At 47.2% G+C, this 11933-nt stretch overlaps 5 protein-coding genes across 7 annotated transcripts; 3 read left to right on the top strand and 2 right to left on the bottom strand.

Annotated features, from left to right (window-relative positions):
• The first annotated feature begins 66 nt into the window (after window positions 1–66).
• Window positions 67–4636, top strand: SPPG_02376 (uncharacterized protein). Its single transcript, XM_016750668.1, has 22 exons — window positions 67–226; window positions 313–396; window positions 471–542; window positions 609–743; window positions 814–898; window positions 955–1021; window positions 1077–1212; window positions 1276–1405; window positions 1474–1571; window positions 1634–1822; window positions 1881–1968; window positions 2028–2208; window positions 2267–2414; window positions 2486–2504; window positions 2563–2678; window positions 2736–2929; window positions 2994–3096; window positions 3149–3280; window positions 3338–3413; window positions 3480–3611; window positions 3674–3973; window positions 4028–4636. Exons 1-22 carry the CDS (start codon window positions 164–166, stop codon window positions 4120–4122), a joined length of 2643 nt encoding a protein of 880 aa, XP_016611371.1. The 5' UTR covers window positions 67–163; the 3' UTR covers window positions 4123–4636.
• Window positions 4637–4962: 326 nt separating this feature from the next.
• Window positions 4963–6107, top strand: SPPG_02375. 2 transcript variants are annotated; one of them, XM_016750666.1, is made up of 3 exons: window positions 4963–5103; window positions 5173–5265; window positions 5330–6107. In XM_016750666.1, the coding sequence occupies exon 3, from the start codon at window positions 5367–5369 to the stop codon at window positions 5970–5972; it is 606 nt and encodes a 201-aa protein (XP_016611369.1). In that variant the 5' UTR covers window positions 4963–5103; window positions 5173–5265; window positions 5330–5366; the 3' UTR covers window positions 5973–6107. The 2 variants fall into 2 exon arrangements, with proteins under 2 accessions (XP_016611369.1, XP_016611370.1); XM_016750667.1 differs by having other exon boundaries at window positions 5165–5265.
• Window positions 6108–6484: 377 nt separating this feature from the next.
• On the top strand, window positions 6485–7897 carry SPPG_02374 (the record flags this gene model as incomplete). Of its 2 annotated transcripts, XM_016750665.1 has the most annotated exons (4): window positions 6485–6607; window positions 6755–6838; window positions 6904–7526; window positions 7588–7739. In XM_016750665.1, the coding sequence occupies exons 1-4, from the start codon at window positions 6510–6512 to the stop codon at window positions 7737–7739; spliced, it is 957 nt and encodes a 318-aa protein (XP_016611368.1). In that variant the 5' UTR covers window positions 6485–6509. The 2 variants fall into 2 exon arrangements, with proteins under 2 accessions (XP_016611368.1, XP_016611367.1); XM_016750664.1 differs by lacking the exon at window positions 6485–6607 and having other exon boundaries at window positions 6697–6838; window positions 7588–7897.
• SPPG_02373 (uncharacterized protein) lies at window positions 7675–9866 on the bottom strand. The gene is made up of 6 exons (XM_016750663.1): window positions 9533–9866; window positions 9133–9470; window positions 8979–9070; window positions 8462–8907; window positions 8100–8401; window positions 7675–8039 (listed from the first exon to the last, which is right to left on the bottom strand). The coding sequence occupies exons 1-6, from the start codon at window positions 9796–9798 to the stop codon at window positions 7975–7977; spliced, it is 1509 nt and encodes a 502-aa protein (XP_016611366.1). The 5' UTR covers window positions 9799–9866; the 3' UTR covers window positions 7675–7974.
• Window positions 9867–10121: 255 nt separating this feature from the next.
• On the bottom strand, window positions 10122–11907 carry SPPG_02372 (uncharacterized protein). The gene is made up of 7 exons (XM_016750662.1): window positions 11513–11907; window positions 11423–11439; window positions 11208–11342; window positions 11107–11148; window positions 10820–11036; window positions 10481–10736; window positions 10122–10412 (listed from the first exon to the last, which is right to left on the bottom strand). The coding sequence occupies exons 1-7, from the start codon at window positions 11805–11807 to the stop codon at window positions 10298–10300; spliced, it is 1077 nt and encodes a 358-aa protein (XP_016611365.1). The 5' UTR covers window positions 11808–11907; the 3' UTR covers window positions 10122–10297.
• Window positions 11908–11933: the final 26 nt, after the last annotated feature.

Raw genomic sequence — 11933 nt, 5'->3', positions numbered from 1 at the left:
CATGGCATTGCCACAATGATGGCACAGCCATATAATTGGCTCTGATCTGGTAATTGCTTGTTGCTGGGAAGTTGTCCCAGCGATGATTTAATGGAGCGATTTCGTTGGAGAGTTGCAGAGGGCAGGGGGTCAGCTGTTGATATAAGAGGGCTACAATTCTACCATGGCACGACATGTGCTCTTTAGCCTTGATGAAAAAGTTGACAAGCAAGACCCAAGAGAAAAGGTGCTTGAACGCTAGATCGTTTAGAGCGTTGATTGGGATGGACGAATTCGGGCTGAATTGGTGCTTGCTTTTGTCCACCTTTGAAGGAGCTTCGTGCAGCATATGAGTTTGTGCAGGAACTTCGCAGTAACAGAAATGAAGGAGACTTCCTTCGCGTGCTACACGAACAGGTCCGTTCCTTGCTTGACTCCGTGGAGCCTGCAAAAGCAGAAACCATGCCTCTGAACGTGCTCTTTGAATACAGATTGATTCAAATAATGATCAAATCAATGGCGGCCTCCTGTATGGTGCTCTGACAGAGCAGAAGTCCTCACAAGTGAGACTTCTTTCCTGGTTTTGACTGGATATGCGAATATGTTGGCTCAAGTTCAATCTGCCATAGTACGCTACCCTTCTGCAGCTTGTTGTGACAGACAACTTCAATTACATCATCACCAAGCTATTTGCTCTCACCGAGGATGTGGACCTGGTTAACTTGAGACCGTTTCGGATGTTACGCTCTCATGTTCGTCTTAAGGTACCTGTCATTTGTCTAGTGGCGACGTGGTCCTCAGGCAAAGCACTAATAATCATCACTCTGTGGTAAGATTGTATGGCTTGTTGATAAGATTGCCGAAACAAATCTGGAGCGTGTACAGTCTCTCGTCATGCTGCTCACCCGGCATATTAAAAGTAGGATACTAGTGCTCTGCCATAACGGTTTCTCATTGTGCTCAGGCCAGTATCAGGCGGTGATCCAGCCGCGGAAAATATAGCTTTGGCAAGGGGATTAGTGAACATCCTGAATCGCTATTGGTAGCGTACCATATCAGAGATCCTAAACCATCAACTTACTGACATAATGACACAGGAGGCGATTAGATACACGAAGCGATATCATACCTACCACTGTTTATTCATTTCTGCGACTTATAGCTGATCATTCCCAAGAGCTAGACCTGCGGCAAGCGGAGGTGGACTATGTGTGCACAATGATACGCAATAGGGTAATGTTAGAGTCTGGGTGTCATCGGAGTCAGCGGTTGATATTGACATGCTTCGCATCGTAGTTCCGGGATTGTCTACGTATCGGCAGGGATCTCGTACGACTTCTGTTAACCGTGAGCCGCATTCCGGGCATTTCTGATATACTACGTGATATGTTCATATCCCCGAAGCAGCTTGATCCAAGTTTTGAACGTAAATACACATCTCTTCGAATGGCGTATTCTCAATCATACAAAGGACTTACTGATGTCTACGTGAAGGTGTGCAGCAATTGTTGGCTACGCCCAGTCCGCCGTTCGTAATAGCCCAACGGATAACTCCGGAAATGGATATCAAGATGCGGTTCATCCTCGATAAAGTATGCTACCAGAGAGTTCATTTGATCCTTGTAACAGGAACTTACTTTTCTTTTGCTCACAGGTGAAAACCAAAATGAAGAGTGTGGCCATTCGAAATTACAGAAACGTGTTCCTCTCGAATACGGACGAGTCCATTTATGTAGATCTGATACGATTTATTTGCACTGGGATACAGCCGCCAAATACTATCCTGGGATCGAAAATCGTTCAGCGCTGGGAAGTCATCCAAAAACTGCTCAGTGGAATGAAGGTAGGAGTACCCCGCTAATGTTGCGAGGTAGCGAGCCGTTCATTCATTGTCGATGCAGACCTCTGTTGCGATTCAGGATGTGAAGCTAGCGCTGTTCTTTGATTGGCTGTTCTGGAATCCTGCGCATGATAATATCATGTATATAGGTATCCCTACAAGCGAGAAGTCTTTGGGACGTGTTCTCTTAACTAATTTACGGGCTCAGAACCGGCAATGCTGATGATGGAAAGGGCGTGTCAGCCGCCTTCCGAACATCCTGTGATAACAGCGACGAGCATCGAATATCTTTATTACGTTGTGGACAATTATCTGCCAAAAATGGCGTCCGAGATCCGAAGAAACCTGACATTTGCGATGTTTAGTTTGGTGCAAATGGGCGTAGTTAGGTGACTATGCTGGAGTGTCTACTATATCATGGAAAGTGTTTATTGATCCATCTTGAAGATCTTTGCGACGAATCTATACGGCTCCTAGTCTAGAACAGGATACCCGGGAGCAATTGGAAAACCTATTTTCACAATTTACTCAGTTGAACGATGGTCAGCGTCCACCTATCCCTTCTCTTCTTACGAGTGGTGAACTCCCTCAACAGGTTTGTTTCGAGAATTGGATGAGATCGCTTCCCCTACAAGTCTCATTTATAGTCTCACTCTGTTTCTGCAGACTCGTACAACGACGCAAGGTGGGAGATCCACGCATTTTAGATGAGGCTCGAAACGCTTCATCCTCTTCTTCTCCAGGAATGTCCGAGGCTCAGGAAGTCGCCTTCAAAGCCCTTGCTTCGCAGATCAAGCAGCTGAGATCGCAAGCCGCACCTGCCACTTACGCTGAGCTATTTCAGCTATTCGTTACGCCGGTAAGGTCGTCACGTCTCTTGAGCGAAATACTTATGCGTAACTGTAAATGCTTGTAGGATATCTGCTCTACAGAATGCATGGATGATATGTTTGCAGTGCTGCAAGCGACGCGGAATGATACCTTTCTCGATCACCTGGTGGCAGCATACAGTCGTTACCCGGAAGCCAGGCCCAAACTTCTGAACATATTACTTCGGGGTTACACTACAAATCGAAAGTTTGGTGGCTATTTGGGAACCTACGTGATGGGGTACGCTACGCCTGCTGCTTGAATGACTCGATTGGTTACAAAACTGATCTGTCTCGTCGGTTAGGAAATTGGCATTGCAAACCTCCGAGATCTCGGTGGGGCTTTACAAAGACCTTGCAAACCATATGCGGATGTCATTAGGTGACCGACTAGTAAAAGACATGCAGGTGCGCATCAGAAAAGCACGATTGCGATATTCTTGACTTAAATATATTACAGGTCATCCACGAGCAGCAGCAGGACGTGTTTTATGCCGATATATTGCCCATTGCATGCCGCTTCTTCCCAGACGAATGTCATTCCAATGTTGATTTATTGGACGTGACATTGTCAATCATAGATTTTCCCTTGGTAGGACCACATATTCAGCTTAGTGTCGCTGCCTCACACTAAGGCATATTTTCGTAGTGTGCACAGATTTCGTTGGCCCTTAGTAAGGGACAGTATCGATTATTCGGTGTAAAAAACCCGTTTGAAGTGTTAAGTAAGTGGGCATTGGCAGTGCTTTGGTTGGACAAAATGCAGGTCTCAACCAGCCATGTTTCTCCAGAGAGTTCCTTGGAAAACTGGGATGAGCTTAATATTCTATTCCTCTGGAAGCTGCTTATAGCTGAAAAAGGCGGACGGGTCGACGAAATTGAAGCCTTCATGGAATCATTATCGAACCTACCGGACTTGGGCAGTAAGTCAAGTATAAGGAAATCAATCATAGGGCCGTGTATAAACTGATCTTTCGCACATTAGATTCATTGGCGACAATAGATGGGTTGATGCAACTCTGCAAAACGGCACCTGCTACCCCACGTCTCATGCTAGCAGCTCTTACTCGTCATGATTTAAATGGCCAGGATTTGCTAAAACATTGGTGGACATGTGGAGATCACACTAAATTCAGTGCCTCTCTGGCTGACGCGCTCATTCGTTGCAAAGACCTGGATATGGACACCCACACAATGGCGGAGACACAGGGGCGACTTCAGATACTACTGAACCATCTAGCTAGCTGGAAGGCTGATTACATGGTTTTACCGGCCGACTCAGAAGGTACGAAAATCCAGCGTGACAAACTTTTCTAATCTTGACTAAGAATGTCATTAGATTCTCCGTTCTCTAGCCCTCTGGTGAAAACTGCCCTGGCAAATAGTTTGATGGGACTTCCATCGCTTGCTGCGTACACGATTCTCCTTCAATAACAATAATCATCACTAGCTGCAAATAGTTGGGCAGGGGATGCCATGACCACACGCGAAATGTGGGAGGACGCCCGGCTATCTACGTTCGAGTAGCGATCAAGCCGCTGAAGGCATCTGACCTACGACTAGCACCTGGCATAGTACGATTAATCAATTGTTGATTGCATCAAGCACGAGTTAACGTGACATCTTCGCGAAGAAAATACATCTTCTTCAAGCAGCCGGTCATCAATTCGCCCTCTAAAATAATCCATCGAGAACGCGAACGATCGCACGACACACATCCACCAGAGTTTTACCCTATTTCTTTACATGTCCCAGCATGGTGGGCCTCGCATGGCCTGTTTTGAGCAGTAATTTGCGGCTAGAGGAACGGATGATGCGTGTCCGAGTGGCATATTGAGTGATGAGCCATGTCCCAACTGTCTGCAATACATAACCCTTGTAGTAGCTGGCATCATTTCTCAGTCCGTTGATAATTTTGTGAAGTTCAAATTCGGACATGATATCTTACGTCACACCATTCGAGAGTGATCAAAAATGGCTGCCGAATAATGGCGAATGCGCGGCGCAAGGCCGCCAGCACTCCAACTGTCCAAGATCATTTATCTCCAATTACGTTAAATATCTGTCAAACTCGACAGTGGAATAGCCATGCAGATACATACGCAACCACCGTTTACGCATTCTGCTCTCGGTTCGTCAGCTAAATTCAAAGATCGGGAACACCAAAAACAACATACGAGAGGGGGGGGGGGGGGGGTAAGGAGAGACAGGGGCGCGCTGTTGATGAACGCGTGGAGTGTGCTGCGCGAACACGTTTTTTCCATGGCCCCATCATCATCACACCGATAACAAAACTAGTGTGCAAAGGACGGAAATAACAACCTCACATTCGTCCATACCATATGTCATTTTCCGCCTTGGCAGCAACTGCTGAAATCAACATCTACATTGGTCCATAATAGATTGGTCCCTAAGGTAAGACTATCCTCGTTTTTTGCACAATTAGTTTGCAAACAGGTGCAAATCAGCCTTACAGTAGAGTAGAGCTCTTTTGTTGCAAGATATTCCTATCCTCAAGCACGAAGGCAAACTAGTCCGCAAATGCGGCATTATTCGTCAGTCTGCACTCATTAATTGGTGGGTTCCGTTGATTCAGCTAGTCGATTACCACCATTAAACCCTTATTAACACCTCCGATCAGACACCGCACTCGATATCCTTTCGCAACTTCAGGCACCATGGTTAGCTTTTACCTTCTCCACCGCGGCCTATCCTATTTCACCCTGACGGGGACAAACTTCCTTCCCCTAATAAAACACTCAATGGACCTCTACTACGCCAAAAAGTATGCGGGTGTGCCCTGTGAAAAGCCCTGGTTCAAGTATACGTGTTTCGATGATTTCGCTACAGATTGGACATATACAACCGAACTTGGATGCATATCAGTCATTGCGTTGCTGACGGTTTTGATGTTGGGATTCCACACTGGGCTCGCGATCTACCATTTCGCATGTAGCTGTCGAGGAAAATCAGAGGGCTTTCTAGCTGGGACAGAGTTGGGATGTTGCGGAGCTGCAGCAGTGATCATTAGTTTTGCGGCGTATGATGCAGAGGTGGATAGAGCTGCTGGGACAGAAGCGAAATGGAGACGAACGACGCGCTTCTTGACTGCTATATTGCAACTCCCGCTGATTATTGCAGCGTGTGTAGCTATCAACATCGTAACGGGGTCAGAAGCTTGGGATAGTCAGCGAAGCAGTTTGTGGTTGCTGTTAGTGGTTCTAATGTTGAACTTGGCCAGTTTAGTGGAGAATTTATACGAAGGTTTACTGATGATGAAGTAAGAAGACATTGGGGTGATTAGTGGGCGGCCGCAAATAGTAGTAGCGAGTGCAGTGGTAGTTGTTGTTGATACGTTGTTTTCATGAACAATCCTATACAATGTTTACTCCTATGACAATCACACTGACCTATATAGCCTAAACGTCCCACTATTCTAGTACAGCGTCCACCGACTACTCTGGGTTCGGGAATGTTTCCCACTTGGGCAGCTCGTCTTGGGCGTCCATGACCCGCTCGCTATAAAAAATGTGCCCATTGGCAGCCCAATTTCCCTCTGCCTTTCCTCCTGGTAGGGAACCTGCCATAATAGTCGCAAACTTTTCCAGAAATTGACCAGGAGTTCCAATCCCGCCAACAACTGAACCACATCTTGTGCAGGATATCCTGGTGAAATGGTCGGTTGTTGGATACATCCCGAGTGCGGAAATCGAAGATGTTAAGTCGCCCTTGTCAGGGCTAGGATTGAATGTCACATATTCTTTAGGGAAGCCGAGGTCATGGACAAAAGGCGCACCAGTAATGCGCCGGCAATTTGAGCAATGGCAGTCTTGTTCATGTCAAAATTTTGCAGTTCAAGGACTTATAACAATTTGCACTTACAAACAGTCCAAGCTGGTTCGGCATCTGCCGGGATACTGTAAGTAACGGCTCCACAAAAGCAGCCTCCAGTCGTCAGAGATTTGGGCTCGTCAGCCGACGACATTGTGGGGACCTGAGATGGCGTACAGTTGCGCGTCTTCCCCACACTGCAAACACTAAAAGGATAACTTGCCCTCCAAACAAGCATGACAGACCCCGACAAGGAGCTACGAGAGCGGTTCGAGAAATTAAAAGTGGATACAGCAAAGAGCTCACAGTCGTTGCCCAGGTAAGTTTACTCTTGGCGGTTTCTTATTCTGGTTTCCGAGTACTTACGAATTGCTGGCATGCTAGCGACGAGGAGTTGTACAGCCGCCTAAAAAGTCTCACGGGCAGTGACCCGGTAGCTTCCATTCGCCCCCAGCCATTGCCGTCAGAGAGAAGTTTCTCTACAGTCGGCGACACAGGGCATCTTGAAGCTGAAATTGCGGCCCTACTCCAAGAACCTCTCCTACTGAGTGACGTGGATATTGATATCGCTTATGAAAACGAGCGCATCAGTGTGCCTCCCACACCTGTGCCAGGAGAAGGGCACGAAGCTTTTAACAATACTGATGGCGGGAAATATGTCGACTATACAAATTTACTGCTCACATCGCCGACAAAATCCAGATTAGAACGACCAGATGTGGGCGACGACCCTGCTGTTGCTTCTTTGCTACAAGAAATTCAAGAGGAAGTTCAGCTGGAGAAGAAGTATGGTGTCGTGGCGGGTGTTGCAGATAGTGAATTAGAGAAAAGAATGAAAGGCTTGCGGGAATTCGTGCCTCCGTCTCGTGGCGCTAGCCCATCCGTCGAAGTTACAGGCAAAGAGGGCCCTGGCAAATCATCCGATACCCATCCAAAGTCGCAGCTTGGTCTTCCACCCACTCCGCCATCATTTGATGACTTTGTAAACGAAGAAGACATGTGGTGCTGTGCGTATGACTTACTTTCCTAATAGTGGAGGACACTATCTCATTCTTTGGCCCATTTTAGGCATTTGCAACGATGACGCTACCGTCCGGTGCAAAGAGTGTGATGATGATCCATACTGTAATCGATGCTTCAAGGAGGGTCATGAGGATGATTACGAGCTGAAAAGGCATGTTGCAATAAAGATCGCGAAGCAGACGCGGAAACAAAGTTGAAAGAACAGCAAAAACATCCGGTATCTATACGTAAAATATTGAGGACACCACCTCAATATATATGGTTATGTAACTCCCTGGGAGAAATGTCCCAAAGAATTGTCCCAAATTGAACCGACAAAAGTATGCCTTTGGACAAGAGACCAACGATGAACAGCACCATCACAGTATGTGAATTCTGATTTTTGAGCATTGTAAGAGTATTGGTCGTCCTTTGATGGACCGCATTGCGGCATCAGGATGAACCAGTTTCGGCCAAAGCTGCAATCAAAGCTGCACCAGTTCCCGACCCATCACGTGCTACCAGCGGGATTTAGAAGTGTGGCCAAATCATTACTCTGCAAGCCAACAACCACCTACCTTGTACGAGTAGAATATGTTCCGCATTGATTCCTAGCAATTCACGCAGAGCATCTGTCATGCGATCTTTCCAGTGGGGATAGTGCTCGAATACTGATCCATCAACTGCCACCGTACAGCCGTCCAGTTTGTTAATTTTGGTGACAATGCTCGCTATTCCGACTGCTGCGAGTCGAGCGGCACGCGTGCCGATTAGCTCGCAGATGCGCTTGACCAAACGACGGTCGGTAAGTGTGGTTTTCTTCACGCCATACAGGTCCTCCAAGATGGTTCGAGTGTCCGTTAGTTCCATACTGTGGTCACTAGTGTCGCGTTTCAGCAGAGAATCGATGGATACCATGAGAACAGAGAATCACACGTACCGCTCGATCCTGGACATTTGAGCTGTATCAAAGCTACCTCGTACCTCCAGAGCCGCGTGTCGCCGTCCACTGAAGAGCTCTCCAGTCGAGATCAGGTCAACCATGATCTGTCGCGTTATTTCCCCCAGGTACAATCCAGATATCATTTTCTCATAGGTTTGCTGGCGAGGGTTAGGAGACGCCCTGTCCACCCTCAGATCGTACTCAGTAGTGGGCAGAATGATGCCGTCTTGGCCCCACGCGCCCCACTCCATATTAATGATCATCTGTCCAGTCGACGTGGGTCCACCCTTCCATTTTGGGATATTCTCCACACGTTCAACGTATGCGGCGTTACTACCTGTTCCGAGGATAACGCCTAGATATGTGGATGTGTCCAGATAAGCTTGGGATACCAAGGTTCCCACCGTATCGTTTACGAGTGCTGTGATGGTAATCACCAGTCCCTAATGCCTCATTATGTTACAAGCACGTCCAGATTGTAGCACATATGTAGGAGAGAGTTTTTAATCATTACCTTTCTGTGGAACGCGTCTTGAAGCAATTGAACAGCATCCTCGCCAACCACACCCTGTGCAGTGAAGCCCTTCGTCCACGATATCAGCACACCTGCAAATCCAATTGAAGTTGTCTCAATATCTGAGGACTCCTCATTGATTTTACTCACAAACCTTTGTTGATTGAATGTTGATCTACCGGGAAGGAGAACGTGAATCCCATCTTCAGCCCAGCCTTCTTGTCCAGGTTGAATTCATCCATCGACAGGCTCACACAGTCTGCGATGAAGTCAAAAAGGTCCGTCCCTTGTCCTGTCTTCAGGTCATCGGATACTACAAACTTCTTTTGTCGCGTCCGAACTTGGCCTTTCCCGCTTAGGGTAACTTCGCAAACTCTAAAGTTGCTACCACCCAAGTCCAGCGCCAAATATGTGCCCGTCTCGTCACCTTGAGGCCGACGAACCACGTACGAAGGAATCATTTTGAGGACTGCATTGTCCCGCTTTAGTCCCCTACCACGTAACACTGTTAAGTCGACTCATGTGCATCTCGGCTTAGCGGCAAAAAATCCAACCTTTCCATATCGCGCATGAATGCTTTCACAAGATTATGCAGCATTGACGTAGTAATGGTGAACTCTCTTTCTAGCCGCTGGATGGCGGTTTCCACCTGCCTTCTTGTAGACAATGGGTGAGGTTGCCCATCGTCTAGTATGGAGTTGGGTGATCGCTCGGGACCCAAACTGGTGAACAAGTATTGGACGGCGGCCGACAGAGCTACACCAGTGGTCAGACCGAATACAAAGAGTGGAATTCTGTTGTCTGCTGTCCACAATGGCATGTTTTTTAACGAGTTTTGTTGGGTTTGATGAGGGAGATGAGGCAGCGAAAGTTGCTGGGTCGTGTGGACGCATCACGCGCAAGCCACCCCCAAGGCACTGCGTCATTTGTCGGTTCGAATCAGCTTTAATGTGAAATAAGCTTATTTTGTGTAACGTTTACCTTAACTTTGATTATCAGATATGCAGATATCCACAGAACCTTGTGGCTACGATTGCCTTCGGGTAGAGATTGCTATCTACGTTTTCGGACCTGGCTATAGTCGGATCACTTGCCCACTTGTCCGTACTCTGACTGTCTTTGTAAAGGGCAGCGACCATTATATCAGGCTTTCTGGCTTATTTTGCCACATAAAATTTACAAAAGAGGCAAGTCGGGACCAGAGGTCCTTTTCAACGTTATTTAAAATAAGCGATAATAGGAGCAAGTTCCAAAACATACTATGCCCAACAATAAACTAACCTAAACAGGGGCTAAATATACTAAATAATTAGGTAGACCTAAGGGCGGTCCTCCTTCTGCACGTCTATGACATGGTCTTCTTTTGGCTTCCATTCATCATCTGCTGCGCTTCGTGGGGCTCTTCCTGGACTCTGGTAGTCAGCAGCCGCGGACCTGGACGGCGGAAGGAAACAGATATGAGCAAATTGTGGTCGCCGGTGGAAAATCTGAGATCACCTTACCCTGTATATCTCCGCAAAAACTCTAAGCTCGTTCCCAGCGGATCTTTCCAGAAAGGCTCATTCCTAGTCTTATATCTGATCAGACCGATCAGCGATAAGCTGTACCCAAAGGCCTGCAGATTGGACATCCCCGTGTGGTACACGAGTGTTGCGATAGCTACGATGCCAATGTCTTTGAGGAGACCGCATAGAGCCAGAACGAGGGTCGATGTTCTTTTAATAACAACCACTGCGGATACATTCAAGCAGAAGGAAGCTGCATAAATTGAAGAAATGAAAATTAGCCATCAGCTTTGGATGACAAAGGAGCCGCTGTTAATTACAAACTATCCAACTTACTTAGACCATTGAACAGGAGCACTCCAAACCCGACCTGCTTCAAGGATGCAAAGTCAATAGCCTCCGACTCCAACAAGAATGCAGTAATGATATTGATTGCTGCACAGGCTGGAGCAAAGTAGTAGAGACCAACAAGAGCGTCCATTTTGATGTCTCGTCCGCTGAGCAATTTCTGGATCATAACCAGACGCATGGACTCAATGCACAGGGCTACGACCTGTACCAGAAGGTTGTTAGAGCCACTCCTGAAGGGCGATTACCATGTTCCGCTGCCAAAAGTGATTTACCTGAAGAACAAAGCCTGTCATGACGAAGCGGATTTCTCCATACTGAGAGCAATCGAGTTAGTATTAGACATACGCAAGTGCCTTCAGCCGGGAAGACTCACCGACGCCAGTGCAATACCAAATGTGATGAATAGCACATTCAAAAAGATTCCCAAGTTGGGCTTCTCCGTGCCAAATGCCCATGACGTCAGGAGGACAGTCACTGGGGTTGCCGACTTTAGCATTTGAATAAATGCCTGGGGGTCAAATGCTTTAGCGCCTGTACGGAAAAAAGTGGTACCTCTGCACCGAAACAAGACCGTCAGCCACTACTCACCACCGATAGAAACACATCTAATCAAACAAAAAGTACAAAAGGTTAGAGATTAGGTCCTCATGCGCCACTTGCAACCTGGTCCATGCTTACAGGCGTAGTTGCCGCACACCAAGGACCCTGAGAAGAGGAACCCGATAGGCAACACACTGGTCGCCCATTTGGACCACGTTAGCTTCTTATTCACTTCATCTACGCCGTCCAGTAAGTGTGTATAGCGACGTAATAGGCGAGTCGCCGCTGTTGCCAGCAAGAGATGCCATGTTGTAAGGAGAACTGGGTAAGGGAACTTGAGCTCAACCAGAATATATCTATTGGTGAAAATGAGCGCCGTTGAAAAGAAGAACCAGGAACCAACGAGCACCGCCGTAGGAACTCCTGCAGCCATGGCAAATGTTTGAACAGATCTCTTGAAAATGCTTTTGAAAAGGGCGAAAAAAGGATATTGGGAACAAAGGGGCGATGGCACTCGAACCAGTTAGCGTCAAGAACGCGAACGCCTGTTTGGATGATT

Source organism: Spizellomyces punctatus, assembly GCF_000182565.1.
Source record: "Spizellomyces punctatus DAOM BR117 chromosome Unknown supercont1.3, whole genome shotgun sequence".
Taxonomy (NCBI): Eukaryota; Fungi; Chytridiomycota; class Chytridiomycetes; order Spizellomycetales; family Spizellomycetaceae; genus Spizellomyces; species Spizellomyces punctatus.
The sequence above is the reverse complement of the archived record's forward strand: the minus strand, read 5'-3'. Positions and strand labels throughout refer to the sequence as shown.